The 20,486-nt window shown below is 46.7% G+C and overlaps 2 protein-coding genes, 1 long non-coding RNA gene and 1 pseudogene across 6 annotated transcripts in view; 2 read left to right on the forward strand and 2 right to left on the reverse strand.

Moving 5' to 3' along the window:
• Window positions 1-1,294: 1,294 nt before the first annotated feature.
• LOC124084542 (uncharacterized) lies at window positions 1,295-4,792 on the reverse strand. Its single transcript, XR_006849135.2, has 4 exons — window positions 4,716-4,792; window positions 4,562-4,617; window positions 4,387-4,474; window positions 1,295-1,501 (listed from the first exon to the last, which is right to left on the reverse strand). It is a non-coding gene; the product is annotated as an uncharacterized LOC124084542 (long non-coding RNA).
• Window positions 4,793-4,852: 60 nt separating this feature from the next.
• Window positions 4,853-15,837, forward strand: Ccdc51 (coiled-coil domain containing 51). Of its 2 annotated transcripts, XM_046431846.2 has the most exons (5): window positions 4,918-4,965; window positions 12,308-12,373; window positions 12,720-13,039; window positions 14,244-14,408; window positions 14,864-15,837. In XM_046431846.2, the coding sequence occupies exons 3-5, from the start codon at window positions 12,731-12,733 to the stop codon at window positions 15,617-15,619; spliced, it is 1,230 nt and encodes a 409-aa protein (XP_046287802.1). In that variant the 5' UTR covers window positions 4,918-4,965; window positions 12,308-12,373; window positions 12,720-12,730; the 3' UTR covers window positions 15,620-15,837. The 2 variants fall into 2 exon arrangements, with proteins under 2 accessions (XP_046287801.1, XP_046287802.1); XM_046431845.2 differs by lacking the exon at window positions 12,308-12,373 and having other exon boundaries at window positions 4,853-4,965.
• On the reverse strand, window positions 7,702-7,798 carry LOC124084632 (U6 spliceosomal RNA; annotated as a pseudogene).
• Window positions 15,838-16,715: 878 nt separating the features above from the next.
• Plxnb1 (plexin B1) overlaps window positions 16,716-20,486 on the forward strand; it is a 29,228-nt gene continuing 25,457 nt past the window's right edge. The window contains exon 1 of one of the 3 annotated variants that reach the window (XM_046431310.2): window positions 16,716-17,439. The gene's annotated coding sequence lies outside the window, so the exon portion shown is untranslated. Of the gene's footprint in view, window positions 17,440-17,885; window positions 18,111-18,440; window positions 18,636-20,486 lie in introns of those variants that run through there. The other 2 variants (XM_046431309.2, XM_046431311.2) reach the window with 2 other exon arrangements.

A 20,486-nucleotide genomic window follows, 5' to 3' on the forward strand; every position in this document is an offset into this window, starting at 1 on the left:
TATAGAAGGTAAAGCTTCACAAAGGAGCACGAATTTGAGCCGGGTTTGAGTGCCTGCCAGGATTTTATTGAGCAGCAGTGGTGTGCAGAACAGCTAGCAGCAATTAGGCATTGGTATTGGAGAGCAACTTTTTTCAATCTTGACTTTTTCAATCAAGACTTTTTTCATTCTTGCATGCTCAGTGAGTAGCCCATGAATGTTTGCCAAAACATTACATGAAAGATTAAATGAAAAGGGAGATGTCAGGGCCTAGAATGCCTAAAAATTCAGTCTTTTAAAGCAACTGGTAGATTCCTTCAGATAGCTGCCCAAATGTTGAGTGGTTGTCTTAATTGCTGCATGCCTCTGGTCCTGGAAACAGAATCGTTCTTTTGGTGGAAGGGATTGGTTGACCAAATAAAAGAGCAGTAACTTCCTTTTAGGGCAATGCACTCAGAATGGTGGTTTACAGCAGCACAGGGCTTGGCAAGGCCCCATGAGTAATGCCTAAAACCCAAAGAAGGTACTGCTAACTGCAACTTTCTGGAGGACCCAAACTGGTGTTTTTTCCCCCCCTATTAATATCATGTTCATTGTAGTCATAAAACAGTTTCAGTCTACCAAAACCTTTTCTAGGGTTGGGTGTGATGGCATACACCTATAATCTCAGCAACTTGGGAGGCTGAGGCAGGGGTATCACAAATTCAAAGCCAGCCTCAACAGTGAGACCCTAAGCAATTTTTCCAGACCCTGTCTCAAGTGAAAAAGCAAAAAAATGGGCTGGGAATGTGTGTCAATGGATAAGTGCCTCTGGGTTCAATCCCTGTTAACAAAACCAAAAAAAACTTTTTATAGTTCTGATTTCAATGATTTGAAAGTCCTTTTAAAATACAAAGCTTATCATTATTCCCAAGTTCTATCAAGGCCTGGAGAGGAAATCAAACTGGTGGCTCTTAACCAAATGTTTCAATAAATATATATGTAGGGTGTGGCCATGCATGTGTGTAATCTCAGCTACTTGGGAGCTGAGGCAGTTGGATGGCAAATTCGAGGCCAACCTGAGCATTAAAAAGAGCCAACTTAGAATAAAATAATTAAAAAGGGCTGGGGATGTACTTTGGTGGTGGAGAACTTGCCCATGTGAGAGGTCCTGGGCATTCCACTGAATATACATCACATGATAACAGCCTTTCAGATGAACTTGTTTAATTCCGGGTGATACAGAATTCAAACTCTGGCAAGATTCTAGGATGGGTCTACTTTAAATTCACAGCTGAGGTAGGAATGCCTGAATGAAACTAAAGAGACAATGAGCCACTTGTTGTGTATTATTATTATTATTTTACAAAAGTTTATTAAATTTACAACAGACTCCAACATAACACTTCATTCTAGCTATAGGTGGCAAAAGATGTTACAGCGGGGATCCAGATGTCTAAATAGGAATGGAATCAACGGTCACCATCATTTCAGGCACAAGAATCGGCTTACTTTTTGCCAGATTTCTTAATTCCACCTGTGGCTACAAAAGGAAAAGTCACAGTTAAGGAAAAACATATTTCTTATGGCAAAAATCCCAATGAGCTTAATGTATATTCCAGTAAAGCTTAACTCTTACCCTGGGAATTCACTCTCACATAAGTGTGCACAGTGGCTTTACTGATACCATCTATTCTGAGCAAAGGCAGAATGATGTTAAGGCAGGGGCCCAAGCAATAGCTGTGTACTTTTCTGCATCCACAATATCATATACTTCACAGATTAGCTCATAATCCTCTTGCCATGCATCCCACTTTACAGATAGTCTTTATATTTGGTGTTGTTCAAGGTTTTAAACTGTAATGTGACAAACCAGAATTCCAACCTCGGTAGTCTGATTTCTAGATCCATACTTAACTGCCACATTATACTACACTCCATTCCATATTATGTTCCTGGGGCCTGGTTTACTCAATGATTTTATTTTACCCAATTAACAAATGATAATACATTTGGCAACCTGTAGGTAATTTTAGCAATAACTGTAGAATTAATTCCTGATACCAGAATGAAGATATAAAAGGATTCTGACAAAATGAGTCTTAAAAAAGTTACATGATTCCCTTTGTGTATAATGAAATGAAATGCATTCTGCTATCATGTAACTAATTAGAAAAAAAAGATGTTGGGCTGGGGTTGTGGCTCAGTGGTAGTGCTTGCCTAGCATGCTTGAGGCACTGAGTTTGATCCTCAGCACCACATAAATGTAAAATAAAGATATTGTGTCCACTTAAAACTAAAAAATAAATATTAAAGAAAAGAAAAAAAGATGTTAAAAAAAAAAAAGTCAGATGATGCTCTACGAGAAACAAATAGTACTGGTTGAGTATCCTGTATCTGAAACGATTGGGGACCACAAGTTTTTTTTTTTACTAGACCAGAGATTAAACCCAGGGGCTGGGACACATCCCCAACCCTTTTCTTATTTTGAGACAGGGTCCCATTAAGTTGCTGAGACTGTGCTTGAACTTGAGATCTTCCTGTCTCAGCCTCCTGGCTGCTGGGATTACAGGCATATGCTACCACACCTGGCAGTGTTTTGGATTTTTTTTTTTTTTTTGGTATCAGGGATTAAACCCAGGGGTGCTTAACCACTGAGCCACATCCTCAGCCATTTTTATATTTTATTTAGAGACAGGGTCATGCTAAGTTGCTGAGGCTGGCTTTGAACTTGTGATCCTCCTGCATCAGCTTCTTGAGCTACTGGGATTATAGGCATGCACCACTGTGCCCAGTGGATTTTTGAATATTTACATATACATAATAAAATATTTTGGGGGATGGGACCCAAGTTGTAAATCCCAGAAATTCTAAAGGCTGAGACAGGAGCATTGCAAGTTCAAAGTTAGCCTTGGCAATTTAGCAAGATCCTACCAAAAAAAAAAAGAGATATAGTTTAGTGGTAAGTTCAATTCTCAGTACCAAAACAAACACAAAATCCATTAATGTTTCGCTCCGCATATCCTTATATACATAGCTGAAGGTAATTTTATTATGTTTAGTGCATCTGCATTTTGACTCCAAGCCACCACACGAGGCCAGGTGTGGAATTTTCAAAACATTTCAGATTTTGGAGCATTTTGGATTTTCAGGTAAGGGATGCTCAATCTGTACAGGGTTTTGCTAAGGACTTACCTTCTCCCTATATACAGTTGCAAATTAAGGGAAGGTGCAAGGTACCTGATATAATTCTGAAAACAGCTTTTAGTAGGCCCTGGCCAGTTGCAGTGGTGCAGGCCTTAACTCCAATGACTCAGAAAGTACAGGCAGGAGGATCACAAGTTCAAGGCCAGCCTCAGCAATTTATTGAGACCCAGTCTCAAAATAAAAAGAATTGGGGAAGTAGTTCAGCCATAAAGTACCCCTGGGCTCAATTCACAGTATATTACCCTCCAACTAGCACACAGTACTAGGACAGCAAGTAAAATGTAATCCATTCCTCTCACAAGAAGGAAAAGAGAAAAAATGGTGGGGGGGTTAGACTAGAAAAGCACATGGAACAATAGCACTCTAAGGAACCTGGACTATAGTCTAGGCACACCTAGTAGTAACTCAAAATGAGGAATCATTTATTATAAATAATATGAGCAGTAAGTAAAAGTTATTAGTTGAGTAGTGTTACAAAGAATAAATAAACTAGGTGTGGTGGCTCATGTCCGATAGCAGCTACTTAAGGGGTTGAGGCAGAAGGATCACAAGTTTTGAGTTCAGAATGAGCAACTTATGGGCTGGGGATGTGGCTCAGTAGGGCTTGCCTGGCATGCGTGCATCCCGGTTCCATGCTCAGCACCACATACAAACAAAGATGTTGTGTCCGCCGAAAACTAAAAAATAAATATTAAAAAATTCTCTCTCTTAAAAAAAAAAAAAAAAAGAATGAGAAATTAGGCAGACCCTGTCTCAAAATAAAATTTAAAAGGCTGGGTATGTACTTCAGTGGTAGAATACCCCTGGATTCAGTCCCCAGTACCAAGAAACACAACATAACACAACAAAATCAATAAGCAGTTAGTTACAAATTTGGGGCAAGAAAGCATGGAAGAAAAATATCCATAAACCTAACCATATAAATTTGTGCCTGGGGTAAATTTCTGCAGCTTTCTTAGGAATGAAAGCCCAAGACTGCCTGGAAGGTAAGATTTCTTTTCAGATAAGGGATACTTAATTTGTACAGGGTTTTGCTAAGGGTTTACCTTCTCCAGTTCTGGCTTGCATTCAAATCCAAGATTGGCTAGAGCGATCCGCCGGGGCGGACACCAGGAACTGAGACCTCGCAGCTCACCAATGATACAGGGAACATCTCGGCCCTCATCCCTAAAGATGCTCAAAGTATGTGTCCGATTTGAGCGCCCCTCGGTCCTCACTTACCCAGGGGGCCCTTCCCCGCGGCCTTCGCTTTTAGCTCCTCAAGTTTCTTCTGCTCCTCTTTTTGTTTCTGTTTGAAAGCCTTATCTTCCTAGAGAGAAGCACAAGTTTCACTCCAGGCAAGTCTCCCAGTCCCTCCGCACGCCCGCTCCGACCGCGCCTCCGAGCCCGCTCTCACCTCATCCATCTCCTTGGCCTGCTTCTTAGGTTGTTTCAGGGGCTTCTTCTTGCCACCTGTAGGCGACAGGAGCACGGTCAGCCCGTCCCCGCCGCCGGGCCCTTCCCAGCCGTTCAGCACCTCCCCGCGGTCCCCGCAATCCGAACACACTTACCTTCCCGGCCGGACATGGCGCCTGCCGCCCCTACCCTAGACCTTGCTCCTAAACCGGAAACGGAGATCCGAGTCCCGCCTCCTGTTCGTATACCGCGTTGCGGGCCCGTTGATTGGGTCCTAGTCAGGAAGTTGCCCTCCCGCTACAGGATGCGGCTCTCCAGGGGCAGGCGCTAAAGGGTCAGAGGTCAACTGAATGGCAGATGCTTTGTCGGAGTTACAGCTCCGGTGCTCCTGACTAGGTGTACCAGGTACAAGTGGGAAGGGTCGTTTCCCCAGGGGTCTCCGGAACTGTGGGAAGGGTACCTGACCTGAATGCGCCGGGCCTGCAATTGCGTGCACCGGAAAAAAGAGGATTGCGGGTAGAGGGGAGTGCAAGTGCCAGGAGCTTTTCTTGAATTCAGAAAGTAATTACTGAAGGGAGATAGGAAGATGGCAGAAGTGGGAGGGCTCTAAGTCACCAGATCCTACAACTTTGGAAGTCATTGGAAGGAGTTTGGTTTTTATAAGATAATCAGGAGTGCACTTGTTTGTGAATTCTGTTTATTCATCCATTGCACTTTTGTTGAGTATGTACTATATTTAGATAGTATATTAGGCTCTGGAGATTCAGCAGTGAACAATACTTCTTGTGCTGGTGTAGCTTAAATTCAACTGAGACAGATTATAAACAAAGTGTAAAAGTGAAATACATATCAGAGTTCATGAGGTGTTTTAGGAGAAAAAGAGGGAAAGTGGGTATTGAGTACTGGGATAAGAGTGGATGGCCATTGCTGATAGGGTGGACACAAAAAGACCTCCCCAGGAATTCATATTTGAGCAAAACTTAAAGCCAGAGAGCAAGCAGTGCTGACCATGATCACTGGTCACTTAAGGATTGGAAAACCTTTAGGAGGAACAGTCTAGTGTGTTCTAGCATCATGAAGGTCCATGTGACTGGAGCAGAGTGAGGAAAGGGAGAATAATAGAAAATGAGGTCTGAGAGGTATGGGAGCTTGGGGCTCCATCCCCTGTAGGCTGTGGAAAAGACTGACTTTTACTTTGTGAGAAAAGATTTGAGGATTTGAGCAGAGACATGGTCTCACCAGTGTTTTGAGAGGAACACTGGCTGCTCTGTTGACAGTAGTCTATTAGAGCTAGAGTAGGGAAACCTGTCAAGAGGCTCTTGGGATAATCCAGGAAAGGGATGTTGGTCATTGGGACCATTTGGTAGCACTAGCAGAGATGAAAGGAGGAGTGATCCTAGTGGACATTTGCTGATCAATTAGATGTCAGGGTAGGAGAGAAAGTACGGGGTTTTGGAGGATGTGAGGTTTTCAGCCTCAGCATTTGGACTTGAAGTTGCCATCAACTAAGATGGAGAAGGTTATGGGAAAAGCAGGTTTGGGAGGCTTTATGGTTTGTATCTGGAATGTCCCCACAAAACACATGTGTTGAAGGAATGCAGCAATGTCCAGAGGTAGGGCTTTTAGAAAATGATTGGATCGGGAGAGCTCTAACCTCATCAGTAGATCCATCCATTTGATGGATTAATAATTTGAATGGACTACTGGGAGGAGGTAGAAATTGTAGGCAGGTAGGGCATGATCAGAGGAAGTAGATCACCAGGGATATGCTCTTGGAGACTATATCTTATCCTTGGTCCTTCTTCCCTGTCTGCTTTCTGGTTGTCATGAGCTGAGCAGCTTTCCTCCACCATGTCCTTGCCATGATGTTCTGCTTCACTTTAGGCTCAAAGCAATGAAACTAGCCAACCATGGACTGAAACTCCTGGAAATATGAACCAAAATAAATCTTTCCTCCTCTAAGTTGTTCTGGTCAGGTATTTTTGTCACAGCCAGGAAAAATTGATCAAACCAAAATAGAGGGGAAGATAAGATTTACCATTAGATTTTATTTTTTTGTGGTGCTTGGTATCAAACCCAGGGTCTTGGGGCACACAGGTGCTTAACCACTAAGCTACATTCCCTTCCGACCCTGTTAGTTTTTAAGCAAAGATAAGGGTTGGGCAGTTTGATAAATAAGCCTGAATCCTGAGGAGAAGTCTGTATAGTTTTAATTTTTGTGTTTGAGGTGCTAGAGATTGAGCCCATCATTCTAGGCAAATGTTCTACCAATGAGCTGTACTTCAATTAAAGCACTCTCTCTCTTTTTTAAATAACAGCTTTATTCATATATAATTTATCGTACAATTCAATTAACCTACTTAACATATACAGTCCGTAGATTTTAGTATAATCAGAGATGTGCAGACATTACCGCAATAATTTTTAAAAGCGTTTTCATCCGTGTGTGTGTGTGTGTGTGTGTGTGTTTTAAATATTCTTCAATTGGTGTTGGACATAATACCTTTATCTATCTATCTATCTATCTATCTGTCTATTTATTTATTTTTATGTGGTGCTGAGCCTCGTACATGCTGAGTGTTCTACCACTGAGCCACAACCTATATATATTTTTTTAGTTATAGGTGGACATAATACCTTTATTTTATTTTTATGTGGTACTGAGGATCGAAACCAGTGCCTCAAGCATGCTAGGCAAGCACTCTACCACAAAGCCACAACCCTAGCCCCCCCCCCCCCTTTTTTTTTTAAAATAGTGCTGGTTGTTGAGCACAAGGTCTTGGACATTCTAGGTAAGCACTCTGCCACTTCACTGCACTTCAGCTCTGTTGCATTGTTTTTTTTTAATACTCACTTGACAATTTTGTTGGAAGAACATATTTGCCACTAACATCAAGTACTTATTTGTTCTCGTTATAATCAATAATAACAATTGCTACCACTTCTCATTTTGTTCTGCCAGGTATAGGTCTAACAGATTTAATTTAATCCTTTAAAACACCTTGGGTGTGTGGTAATTTGTCATCTAAATAGGGCTACTAATGTTCTGTAAGTACAATGAATCAAGATCTAACATTATTTATTCCATAGGCATAATTTCATTAGTATTAATTCTTTTTTAAAAGTAGTTATACATAGTGGAAAAATATGGAATGCTTCATGAATTTGTGTGTAATCCTTTGCAGGGGCCATGCTAATCTTCTCTGTATCATTGCAATTTTATGCTGCTGAAGTGAGCACCCAGTACCATAGCATTTTTTTTTTTGTTATTTTGGTACCAAGGATTGAACCCAGAGGTGCTTAACCACTGAGCAACATCCCCAGCCCTTTTTATTTTTTATTTCGAAACAGGATCTTGCTAAATTGTTGGTTTTAAACTTGTGGTCCTCCTGCCTCAGCCTCCTAAGCCACTGGGTTTATAGGTATGCGCCATTATGTACCCAGCATTTAAAAATACTGTATTAGAAGTCTGAGCCCTGAGCCCTGAGGCAAGTGTTTAGAGGTTAGGGAGATGAGTGGGGGATTCGGAGCCAAGTGAAAGTGGCATTTGAAGGAAGAAAGTTGCTATCATGAGGCACAGATTTCTGATAGGGCAAATGAGATGAGCACTGAAAGCTTGTCATTGGATTTAGTAGTGTGGTGATCCAGACAAGTACAGTTCCAGTGGCATGGTGGGTATGAAGGCCAGAGCAGACAGGGTTTGTGAGAGAACAGGAGGCAAACAAGTGGAGACGGTGAGTTCAGGCAATCTGTGGAAGAGTCTGATGTGAAGAACATAGAAATGGGGCAGTTGCTGAAGGGGGTGCCACATCAGTTGTTGAGCAGTATCTGAGGAAGGAGAGGAAATGGGACCTGGGGCATGCATTGGTCTTCCCTAGAAGCATAGATTCTTTATCCTGAGAATCAAGAGAGATGGGGAGTCCATTCTATAAACTTAACTTTTCATTTTTTTTTTCCTTTTATTGTGATGCTGGGACATCAAACTTTGGGCTTCAAGCATGCTCAGCAAGTGCTCTACTACTGAGCTACACTTCTAGCCCATATCGTTTTATGTTTTTGATAGTGTCGTCATCTTTTTTTTTTTTTTGGTTGTGAGGATTGAACCCCAGGGCACTTAATTACTGAGCCACATCCCTACCCCTTTTTTATATTTTATTTTGAGACAGGGTTTCATTAAATTGCTTAGGGCCTTGCTAAGTTGCTGAGGCTGGCTTTGAATCCTCCTATCTTAGTCTCCCGAGCTGCTAGGATTACAGGCATGCACTACCACGCCTGGCTTTGATAGTGTATTTTTTTGGAAAAAATATTTTCTGTTAGTTGTTGATGGATCTTTACTTAATTATTTTATTTATGTGTGGTGCTGAGAATTGAACCTAGTGCCTTATACATCTACCACTGTGCCACAATCCTAGCCCTGATACTCTCTTTTGAATCACAAAAGTGTTTCATTTGGTAGGGTCCAGTTCTCTCTCTTTCTCTCTCTCTCTCTTTTTTTAAATCTGTTTTTTTTTTTTTTTTAACTTTTGTTTATTGTGCTTTTGGTATCACATCTAAGAAGTCACTGCTTATTTTCTTCTAAGATTTTTGTAGTTTGATATCTTACATTAAGGATTTTGATACATTTCAAGTTAATTTTTGTATATAGTGTGACATACAAGTCTAAATTAATTCTTTTGCAGTTACTCCAACACCATTTTTTTAATATTTATTTTTTTAATTTTTGGTGGACACAATATCTTTATTTGTTTATGTGGTGCTGAGGATCGAACCCAGTGCCTCATGCATGCTACGCAGGCGCTCTACCACTGAGCCCCAGCCTCAGCCCCTCCAACACCATTTTTGCCAGGGAGTACTGGGCCCAGTGGTGCTTTATCATTGAGCCACATTCCCAGGCTTTTTTATTTTTTTGACAAAAGGTAAGTTGCTGAGGCTGACCTTGAATTTGTGATCCTCCTGCCATAGTCAGTTGCTGGGATTACAGGTGTGGGCCTCCTTTCCTAGCCCAACACCATTTTTTTTTTTTTTTTAATATATATATGTGTGTGTGGTGCTGAGGATTGAACCCAGGACCTTGTGCATATGAGGCAGGCACTCTATTGACTGAGCTACCCAGCCCCCAACACCATTTTGAAATTTCTCTGTTGAATTATTACAGTATGGTCATCAAAAAGCAATTGCCCAATCAGGTGTGGTAGTATATGCCTGTAAAACAACTAAGGCAGGAGGATCATCAAGCTCAAGGCTAGCCTGGGCAACTTGGTGAGATCCAGTCTCAAAATTAATAAAAATGGCTGGGGATGTGATTCAGTAGTAGAGTGCCCCTGGGTTCAATCCCTTGTACAACATTAAAAAAAAAAAAAGAATAATAAAAGAATAATAAGAGTAAAGAGAGAAAGGGAAATGGAGCAGAAATCGGCAGTTGGGAAGATATTATGGGAGTTTGTTGGAAGTTCCCTTCCAAATTCATATTTTCTTGGTGAGGAATGAAGTAGGGCATCAACTGTGAATGAAGATAAGGTACAGATAACAGAGGGTTTAAGAAAGAGCAGTTGGCAGGAGACAGTCATCTAGATGGAGTGGGAGAATGGATTTGGAGGGGCAAAATTCCAAGCTTGGCTCCTGGGACCCTGTTCAATTGAGCCTCTGTCCGTTTGTCCAGCTTCTCCTCCATCCACCCTTGTCTGCTTCTACTTCTGCATTGCACTGACTGCCTTTCAGGTTTTGGACAACCTCAAGTGCTTTCCACCTTTTACCTCTGCCAGTACCATTCTCCCTTTGCTGGTTAAAGGGTCTGGAAGATACCTAAGTGGGGAAGATAGGCCAGGGATTGGGATGGGCCAGAGAGGCTGAGAGGAGGGAAAGGAGTGGAGAAACAACTCCAAATGTTATTGACACATTTCTTCATGAAGTCCCTGTGTCACCAAACTTATGTTCTAGTTTGGAAATGGATGTCTAATAGAGAAAAATGAAGCAGGAAAGATGGCCATGCAATGAGTGGCCAAGGAAGGCCTTACTGAGAGGTGAGCTGTGAGGAAAGACATAAATGTCAAGATAAGCCATGTAGATTTACTGAGGAAGAGAGGCCTGGGTTGGAGGAGCAGCGGGGCATAGAGCCTGTGATAGGATCCTGCTTAGCATGTCAAGGTGGCTGGAGCAGAGTACAGTGATGGAGAGAAGGAAGAAGGTAAGGGCTGAGAGACTTGTTAGCTGCTTCCAGGCTTGGGGTTCATGCTAGGTAAACTGGGAGCTGAAAGATACGATCTCTCTCACATGTTAACAGACCTCTGGGCTGCTGATGGAGAATGTCTGTGGAAGGCAGGAGAGGAAGCTGAGATTGCACAAGAGGAGGCTGTAGCTATCATCTCTCCCAGGGATGGGTGACTCTCTTGGGGTCCACGAGTGGGCCTCTGCCAGAGGAAAGGAGATTGAGCAGATTGGAGGAAGCCAAGAGGGCAGTGATTTCAGGAAGAGAGGGTATCAAAAATTGCAGAGAGGCTGGAGAAGAAATTTGAGAAGCAGAAATAGGAACCTAAAAAATTGGAAGTTTTGAGGGGCTTGTAGGGAACAACCTTGATCATGGAGTAGGATCAAGAGAGGGAAAGAGGAGGGAGTGGTGATAGCCAAGGTGATGAACCCTTTTGCCAAGTGTTGCTGGGAAAGAGAGTGGGTGCTCTGTTTGGTGGGGTGCAGTGCCATGTGCTTTGCTTTGGTGAAGGGTACACTGGCAGGGCTGTTGTGGGGCCATGGTCTGTGTGCTGAGGGCACTAGTATTGAGGCTTGTGAGGCTCACCCATTCACTGGGGCATGGAAAGTGTGATTTTCCATGGTTCCCAGCCTTATGAATGAGGCTGGGGGTTCCTGTACAGCACACCGTGGAAACTCTGTTACTGGGATGTCCCCTTTAATGGCTCTTAGCTTGGGTGCACTCTGACCAGAAGGCATGTCCCTGCCCATGAGGCTTATTTTCATGAGGGCCTGAGCTTCTTCATAGGTGATGAGGTTGAGGCTGGGATGCTGTGGGCAGATCTCTGTTTCACATCATCCTACCTCAGGAAGCCTTTTTCTGTTTGGCATCTGATGTACCTCCTTCCATCTTTCTGTGCCTAGCTCCTTTTGCTTTTTTTCTGACTTGCTTATTTGGCCACCAGATGTCACTCTGACAGCTAGGATCAGTGTTTAGGGGCTTTGAAATGTGCTTTGGCCAGAAGGTGGTGCCAGGTTTTCCTGAGAATATGGGTAACTGACCTCCTTTTTAGTGCTGTTCTTGGGCTGGGCAAGGCCTGACTCTGGGATACTGGGAGATTCACTATGTTGTTCATATTCGGGAAAGTAGGCATTGTTAAGGCCCAAACATCAAAGCAAGGCTAAAAGGGAAACTAGAGAAACCTAACCTGTTGAGCAGTGCCTAAAGTTGGAGAGGAAGGAAAAAGCTCTCAAGAAATGTGAGACTGGGACTTGGTAGTCTGGAAAGTTGAGTTAGATGGCAGGAGAAGGCTTGTGAACCTAAGAAAAGCTGTTCTCTTTGGAGAAAGCAGATTTTTTTTTTTCTTCCTCTGGAATTATCTTCTCAAAGAGTGATGAGAGTTTTCTTTGTTGGGATATGAATGACCTGTATCTTTATGTCCTTGCACATAATTGAAACTTTGCTTACCCAATGGGAGGATGGCTTCAGAAATCTGGGAAGTTGAATGTGAGGGTTATTTCCAGAAATGACCCTGGATCTTAATCTTCCCTGAATTGCCCTCAGTTCCATCACTTTCCAGGAAGTCTTCATGAATCTTTGTGAGGCTTTGTCAGCATGGACATAACCCAGGTTTGGTTTCTTTCTTTGACATTATCAGAAAACTGGGTTGTAGAATTATCATCCAGGTCACATCAGAGGGATGCAAGGAGGTGGGAAGGTCTGTTTTGGGTGGTGTCATGGAGGAACATGGAAGACATGATGTTCTACATAAGCTTTTCCCTGAATGTGTTCCATTGTTCAGGAGACCTGGGGGAAACTCTTACCACAGGGCTGCAGTCTCTGGGCTGAACAGAGTGGTGCTTGGTTTAGATAATTTTAGTGTGAATCTGTTCAGAACTATCCCTAGGCCTTGAGACTTAGCTTCTGTCCAGCCTTTCTTAGCTGTGAGCTCATCTCTCTGATGTTCTCCTCATAGATCTCCTGCTGATGGGGTGTAGTCCTGTGTTTGCCATGCAGCACATCATGGATCTATCCCATGTACTGATGCGAAGGGGTCTCCTTGGAAGGGACCTCTTTGTGGCCAGGACTCTCTGCAGCCCAGGCCCCACTCAGCCTGGGGATAAGCGACCAGAGGAAGCAGCCCTTGGGCTGTATCACCGCCTCCCAGCACTAGGAAGAGCCCTGGGGCACAACATTCAACAAAGGGCGACCTCTACAGCCAAGACTTGGTGGGACAGATATGAAGAGTTTGTTGGACTTAATGAGGTTCGAGAGGCCCAGGGAAATGTGACTGAGGTGAGCAGGGGACTTGGGGTGGTTGGCCCTGCCCTCAGACTTGGGAAATGTGCTATGTTGGCTACTACCAGGTATATCAGCCATATGCTGGTGCTGGGAAACCACTCCAAATTTGCCTTTCTTTCTTTTTTTGGTACTGTGGATTGAACCCAGGGCTGCTTTACCACTGAGCTATATCCCCAGTACTTTTTGTTTTTTTTCCTTCCTTCCTTCCTTCCAACCCAGGGGTTCTGTACCATTGAGCTATACCACTAGCCCTTTCTTATTTTAATTTTGAGACAAGAGTCTTGCTAAGTTGCCCAGGCTGGCCTTAAACTTGCGTTCCTCTTGCAAGTTGCTGGGGTTATAGGTGTGTGCCATTGTGCCTGGCCAGACCTTCCTTTTCTTAAACATCTCTGGAGGAGGGATTTGACTTATTCTTGCATGGAAACTTGGGTCTGACACTTCTGGGATGAAGGTCTCTATGTAACTATGCCCCCTAATCTTTGTGAAAATAGTTGCTGTGTGCCAGTAAGTCTTTGGCCATTAATATACATTCAATTAAGCCAATGAACATCCTTCACAGATTGATAGGGAGGGTTGGTGGTGAGACTTTCAGGTAAGGGGGGTGTGATTCTGCCTTATTATGTGAAGGTAGAGGGCCTGAGGCAGTTGTCAAGTCCTTTGTGGCAGCAGAAATTTATTGTGTCACCTCTAGTCCCACTCCTGCTTAGGCACAAAACATTGTAGCAAGGCAGGAAGAATCTGAGGATTGTGAGCTTGGCCAAGCTGGACTTTCCTGGTGTATAAACTGGAGAGTTGTAGCAGTGCCTTTGATGGCCTTGTCCTGAGGCATAAGTAAGGTAATACATGGGAAACAATGTAAGAACATGGGTTCTACTGTGCTTTGTAAGAACATGGGTTCTACTGTGCTTTGTATCTGAGTTGGCTGGATTTAGTGAACACCGATTATATGCATTGTTAGCTGTTTTCAACTTTCTCAGGGGCACATTATTTCTGTTTGAATGGATAAATCTGGTGATTTGGAGGGGTGTGGCCCAGGGCTATACCACTGGGTGAGCCAGGAAGAGCATCAAAAGAACCGTTTCTACCCTTTGCAGTTGACACCCCAGTGACCTCTTAACCACTGCCTTTTTGGCCAAGGAGTTGAGCTTGTGTGGGTGTTGAGGGAGGGGACTGATGACCTCTGCTGTTCTTTCTACAGGCAGAGAAAGTGTTCATGGTGGCTCGTGGGCTTGTCCGAGAGGCTCGGGAGGACTTGGAAGTTCAGCAAGCAAAGCTGAAGGAGGTGAGGGATCGCTTGGACCGTGTTTCCAGGGAAGATAACCAGTACCTGGAACTGGCTACTCTGGAGCACAGGATGCTGCAGGTAAGCCTCTTATGAGGTAGCCTTTCTCACCTGCACAGGGCCCCTTGCCTGGTAAATTGAAGAGAGACTAAGAGGTAAACCAGAAGCTCTTGTGAAGGGGTAGGGCCCCATGCTTCCAGAGCCTGTTCATGTTCTTCCTGTTGAGTAGTGGGGTTGACATTCTAGGACCCAGATTACTAAGAAGGACCAGCCCAGGCAGCTCCAGACACATCATTTCCTATACACACCTTTGGGAAACATAAGTGCACTTCTGGCCAGACCCTAGACTGCCCAGATGGGAATATCATGCCACTACTTCTACACTCCCTGTTTCTCTGCCCCTACACCTAGCCAGGTTTGTGTGGCCTTTATCATTCAGCAGGTGTAGTGGAACCAGGGGCAGGGAAGTGACCCAGGTGCCACTGGCTGTAGCCACAGGGTCTCTTGCTGCTATGTGACATGTTTTGTTTCCACAGGAGGAGAAGAGGCTCCGCATTGCCTATATGCATACAGAAGACTCTGAGCGTGAGAAGTTCTCCCTTTTTTCTGCAGCTGTGCGTGAGAGTCACGAGAAGGAGCGGGCAAGGGCCGAGAGGACCAAGAACTGGTCCCTCATTGGGTCAGTCCTAGGAGCCCTGATTGGTGTGGCTGGCTCCACCTATGTAAACCGTGTTCGGCTACAGGAACTGAAGGCTTTACTTCTGGAGGCACAGAAAGGGCCTGTGAGTCTCCAAGAGGCCATCCGTGAACAGGCGTCTAGCTACTCCCTCCAACAGAGGGACCTCCACAACCTCATGGTAGACCTGAGGAGCCTGGTGCATGCTGGGCAGGGCCAGGGATCTGGGTCACTGGCAGGTACTTCCCCGCATCAAAACAGAGACACCGATGTCCTTTCAGCTGCTTTGAAAGAGCAGCTCAGTCATTCTCGGCAGGTCCATTCCTGTCTAGAGGGTTTACGAGAGCAGCTTGATGGCCTGGAAAAGACTTGCAGCCAAATGGCTGGGGTGGTTCAGCTTGCAAAGGCTGCAGCACACCCAAGCTTGGTGGAGCCAGCAGATGGGGCTCTGCTTGGCTCCTTGCTGGAACAGCAGAGTGTGATGTTGGCTCTGTCTGACATGGAGCAGAGGGTAAAACTTCAAGGCAACAGGAACACCATCTACAGCACACTGGTCACTTGTGTGACGTTTATGGCGACACTGCCTGTGCTCTACATGCTGTTCAAGGCCAGCTAGCCCCTGGATCTGCCTATTGAAGGTCTAAGGGGGTAGAATGTGGCTTTCATTAGTGAATTTCAGTGATGAAGCGAGTCTTGGGACATATACAGCCTCAGCCTGAGTCTGAACACCATCTGCATGGCTTACCATCTGCATGTACTTTGCTTTGCAGGCAATGCTTATTTACATTAATTATCACAACTTTGAATGTGCAATTAAAATGTCTTAGAATGTAAGGTGGTGCTCTGTACTTGTGTTGGAGTACTGGAGATCTGGCATATAGTAGAAAGCCTACCTACCCTTTCAGAGTACCCTGAAGTTGTACCTTAGATCTGTGGATGGGAGCTCATTCGTCTGTGCCTGTGTAAAAGTGTTCTGCAGAAGTCAGTAAAGCGGAAATGTTTTGTATTGGGTACCCTCCTCTTGGAGCCTGTGCTCAGCCCAGATGACCCCACTAGTCCTCTGAACCTTTGAGTACCTGGTCCCTCAGTCATTTGGTCAATCCATCTTCAGTGTGTGATGTTTCCCCAGAATGGCATGGGATGGAATGACCTCTGTACTGAGTGTTCATTATTCTAATGGCACAGGAGTTACCTTATCTGTATACAGATCAGGAGGTCTGTGGGGTGAGTCCAGGTTTACCTATGGGGTAAGGTAGGTCTTGATGTTTGTGCACTTGAGTGAATGGATTTGGGGAGGAGAGGATTCTAGGCATGCAAAAGGTGATACAAATGGCTGGGGTTGTGGCTCAGTGGTAGAGTGCTTGCCTAGCATGTGTGAAGCACTGCATATAAATAAAGGCCCATCAACAACTAAAAAAAAAGGGCGGGGGAACAGCTTGGATCCTACAAGCTGTAGAGACAGGTAAGCCAAAGTGGGTGAGGGATTTGGGGCAAACTCTCCTGGCTGAGGTAAGGATGGTTGTAGGGAAGTTGGAGATTGTATATTTAGAGAATGGGGAAGAGAGTTGTCAGTCTCTGAGGCTGGAGCCTAGGGGTGAGGGAACTGGAGAGGGTTGCCTTGCTAGTGCCTGTAAGGTGCTGGAAGCTTGGGTTTAGGGACTGGAAGTGGGGATGAAGGGGAGGGGTGACTTGAGAGGTAATGGGAGGGTGAATCTGGAAGGCAGATGAATGAGAATGGAGACCCTGAGGGGGCAGGAAGTTTGAAGAGTAGCCAGTGTGGAAGACCTGAGCCCCGGGTTGAGGTTTCCTCTAGTTTGTGAAGGCCCTGGAAGGTTCTGTGACAAATTTTGTTTCATTGGAAGCGGTGGTAATGGCTGGGCCTGGTCGTTGCTTAAGACACAAATAGGCCTCAGGAGAAAACCCTTCGCCCAGCGTTTCCTCCTCAGGAAGGCCCAGTTGTTTGATAGTGAGGGAGCCCAGACTTGCCCAAGGTTTCTCAGCTTGGGGCGAGTCAGAGTACAGTCCTGAGAGGAAAGGAAGTGAGACCTTGCTTGTGCACCTCCGCAGCCTGTGTACCCTGCTTCACAGACCGGCTAGGGGTGCTGTCACCCCCACTTGTAGATTAGCAAATAGGTGGTGGTGGTGGGTGTCAGGTTACATGGTTTAGTGATGGCGCAAACTCAGGTCCAAAGCCCGAGCTCTTCTCAAACAGCCAGGGGTGGGGGCCGGAAGGAGAGCTTGGTTGTTGGGGAGATCTGGAAGAAGGAGCGGTGGGCAGAGCCAGGTGTGAAGAGGAGAAACAAGGCGCCTAGGAGTTCAGACAAAGGAAATTGGGGAGGATCGACTACACGATCCCGGTACCAGAAGGAAAAAAGAGCTCCAGGCACTGGGCGAGGCGGGGTGGTGGTGGTGTTCACGGGCCAACAGGCCAGGCAGGTGAGAGGCGCGGGTCCCACCCGGTTCTGGTGAGGCAAAGAGGCTGGGGCGCTTTACCAAAAGCACTTGGGGTGCAAACCGCAGCGACCATCCGGGCCTCTTTGGGTGGAGGTGGGGCCGCGAATTTCGGTGCCAACCCTGAGCGCAGGTGAGGCCCGGAGGGGGCGGGGCGGGATCGCCCTTGCTCCAGGTTTCACTCCTTAACACCCCCCTCCCCCCTGCGGTCCGCGTTGCCATGACTACCTCTAGGGTGAAGCGTTACCCCGGTGCTGGAAACCGTCCCCCCCATTCCACATCCGTGGGCAAACACTAAGCCCGGGGGACTAGAATGCGGGGTCCCGGGCGGTTCAGGGCTGCGCGTCCCGCTTTCCCCGCTGCTTCCGGCCAGGCCCTGGCGGCGGGAGGGGGAAGGGCGGCCCGGCGGGCAAGGGGGGGAAGGAGCGGAGCCCGGCCCGGCCGACGCGGCTTTGTCTCCTTTGTTCCCAGCGGTGGCAGCGCCGCGGCGGGAGGGGCGGGCAGCGGGCGCAGTTTTCCGCCCCTCGGTCTCCGGGTAACTGCAGCGGCTTCGCCAGACCCACCTCCCCGGGGGAGGCCGCTGCGCGCAGATCCCAAGCGAGTCCGGAGCGGCCGGCGCCCGCTTCAGCGTGCTCATCCCGCGGGCTGGCTGGGTGGTGAGTGCGGGGCTCGGGCCGGGGCAGTGGGACTGGGACGAAACCACGCTCCCCGAGTGGCATGGCCTGAGGCCTCGATTCGGTCGGGCAGGGGTTGCCTTAGTGAGTGGTGGGCGGCTTGGATCAAGAGAGTTGGAACTACACTTCTGAGCGCGAAAGCAAACTCTGGTGGCTCCGCCTGTAACGCGATTGGGAGACAGAGGAGGTGGAGCTGCTCCTCCGCGCCCCCTCCTCGCCGCCGCCACCACCACCGCCGCCGCGGTCCGGTCCGGCCGGCCCCTTCCCCGCCCTTCCAGGACCACTGGTGGGGTCCTTTTCCTTGCCGCAGAGTGAGGGAGGAGGGTTGGGGGAAGAGCCGAATGGGGTGGTCGAGGCATTCCCTCAGAAGAAGCAGCTCTTTAAGGTTGCGCTTGGTGAGGCTGACAAAGGCGGACCACGAGTCTCCTTACACTAGAGTACGACCCCCTCTCCACACTCAAATTCAGCGGATGATTGATGAGCACGTCGGGTCATCGTGGGTGGCTGGTAAATGGTGGCTCCCTTCACCCTACTCAACACCCAGAAAAGAGAGTGGGCATTGCGCACCACTATCAATGAATATTTTCTCCCTTTGGTGGACCATGGGAGTGGGGCAGGAGGATGGAAAGGGAATGCCAGTTTCCCACTCTCAGACAAGATAAATAAATATACAGGTGTGGAAGGACCAAATTTGTGACCCTTTTGGTTGGTGAGGACAGCTGCAGGAGGTTCCGGTGGTGCTTGCTCTTTGCAAACTTTGCAAGCAATCTTGGGCCCTGCTGAAGAAGTTCAGAGAGAGATGGGCCCAGAAGAGACCTGCCAGACAGGCCTGGGCACAGGCAGTTAGGCTTTGGCTGTGAGCCTAGGCAGGGCCTGAGTTGTGGGGAGTAGGCAGGAGATCGCGGCCTGTGCAAGTTGGGGACTCAAGGTTTGGCTCAAATCAGCCATCTCGATGTGCTCTTGCCTCGTGGTTTAATAAAAGTGGAGCCAGTGCTTTGCCCTGTCTAAGGCCAAGTGGCTTTGAGAGGCATGTGTAAGCCTTATATCTCTCCCAGGGACAGAATCTCCTTGGAAGTGAAATGGAGGTTCATTCACCATGCTGGGAGCCCCTGCCCTGTGCTAATATCTGTGCTAGTTGCTGGGGACTCCAAATCAAAAGCTGTACTCTGTCTTTAAGGAGCTTCAGGTCCAGTGTGGAATGATGTAATGGGGAGAAGTGGTCTTCTTGGGTAGTGCAACTAATGCCAGGCACACACATTATCACTTTTACTGATCAGAGGACTATCATTCTATCATTGGGAAATCAGAGGCTCAGAGCCCAGCTGGCAGAGCACTGTACTCTAGGTTGGTGACTGGGTGTGTCCATTCTATCTGCCACACAGGCAACTTCCTCAGGAGCCTGGGAGGACTGGGAAGGCTCCCCAGGGAGGTGATGGCTGGGCGTGGGAGTTAATGAGATAGAGAGGGAGTGGGCATTCCAAGTAGAGGGAACAGTCCTTGTGACAGCAGGGAGAAGTGGAACAGCCTGCAGTTCAGGCAGGAATGAAGAGCATGTATGGGGGAGGATATGGTCTCTAGGAGCTTGACCTTTATCCCTCTGGCTCTGGGGTACCCCAAAAGCTCTAGAGAGAGAGATGCACTCCATTTCTGCTCAAAGAAAATCTTGTGAGGTTGGGGGTGGGGGTAGATTAAAGAGGCTGCTCTGTGCTGTGTGGCAGAGGTTAAGTAAAATAAGTGTGCCTAACATGGAGGAGAAAATGTCACTGTCCTTTGTCTTCCACCTGCCCGTGGTATGCGGGGAAGAGTGCAAGGCCTTGCTTCATGGGAAAACTGATTGATTAAGCCTGACGTAGTTCCCTGTAGTGGGTCAGCCTTCGATTTTCTATGTGCCCTGGTCAGAAGCTCTTCTGTTCCCATGCATTTCTTTCTTCCTGTGTGCCCCTCAACTCAGTTGTGATTTCACATTTGGGGAGTGTTTTTTTTTTTGTATGTGTGTGAGTGTGTTTTTGCTGCCCCTTGAGGCCTGGAGAACTTTGGCATGCAGTAGGCTCTAAGCAAATATTTGCCAGCAAATGAAACAGTGAATGTCAGTCTAACTATAGGACCCTATGCCCAGGGCATATCCTTGGCATGAGGTGGCTGAAGGAATGGGCAGCAGCCAAGTGCAGGAGGTGGCCTCTGACTATCTTCAGGTGGATTCTCTTCCTAGAGGAAGAAATTTTGTCCCCCCATTCTGTGGAAACAAGGTGGGGGCTCCTAAACAGCTTGGCCTTGCCACTGTCCTGAGCTTCTGGCTGGTTTGAGACTTTCCCTGCCACCTCCCGCCCCCCCTTGGGTGGCAAACAGAGGCAGCCTTGT

The sequence above is a fragment of the Marmota monax genome, unplaced genomic scaffold, assembly GCF_021218885.2.
Source record: "Marmota monax isolate L192 unplaced genomic scaffold, Marmota_monax_Labrador192_F-V1.1 WCK01_AAM20220418_F8-fsc00022, whole genome shotgun sequence".
Lineage (NCBI taxonomy): Eukaryota > Metazoa > Chordata > Mammalia > Rodentia > Sciuridae > Marmota > Marmota monax.

What these genes read in the sequence shown, in the direction of transcription:
- Ccdc51 (XM_046431845.2), top strand. Translation starts at nt 12,731, where the DNA reads ATGGGGTGTAGTCCTGTGTTTGCCATGCAGCACATCATGGATCTATCC. An exon ending in CCCAGGGAAATGTGACTGAG is followed by an intron (nt 13,040 to 14,243) that starts GTGAGCAGGGGA and finishes TTCTTTCTACAG; the next exon opens with GCAGAGAAAGTGTTCATGGT. An exon ending in TGGAGCACAGGATGCTGCAG is followed by an intron (nt 14,409 to 14,863) that starts GTAAGCCTCTTA and finishes TTGTTTCCACAG; the next exon opens with GAGGAGAAGAGGCTCCGCAT.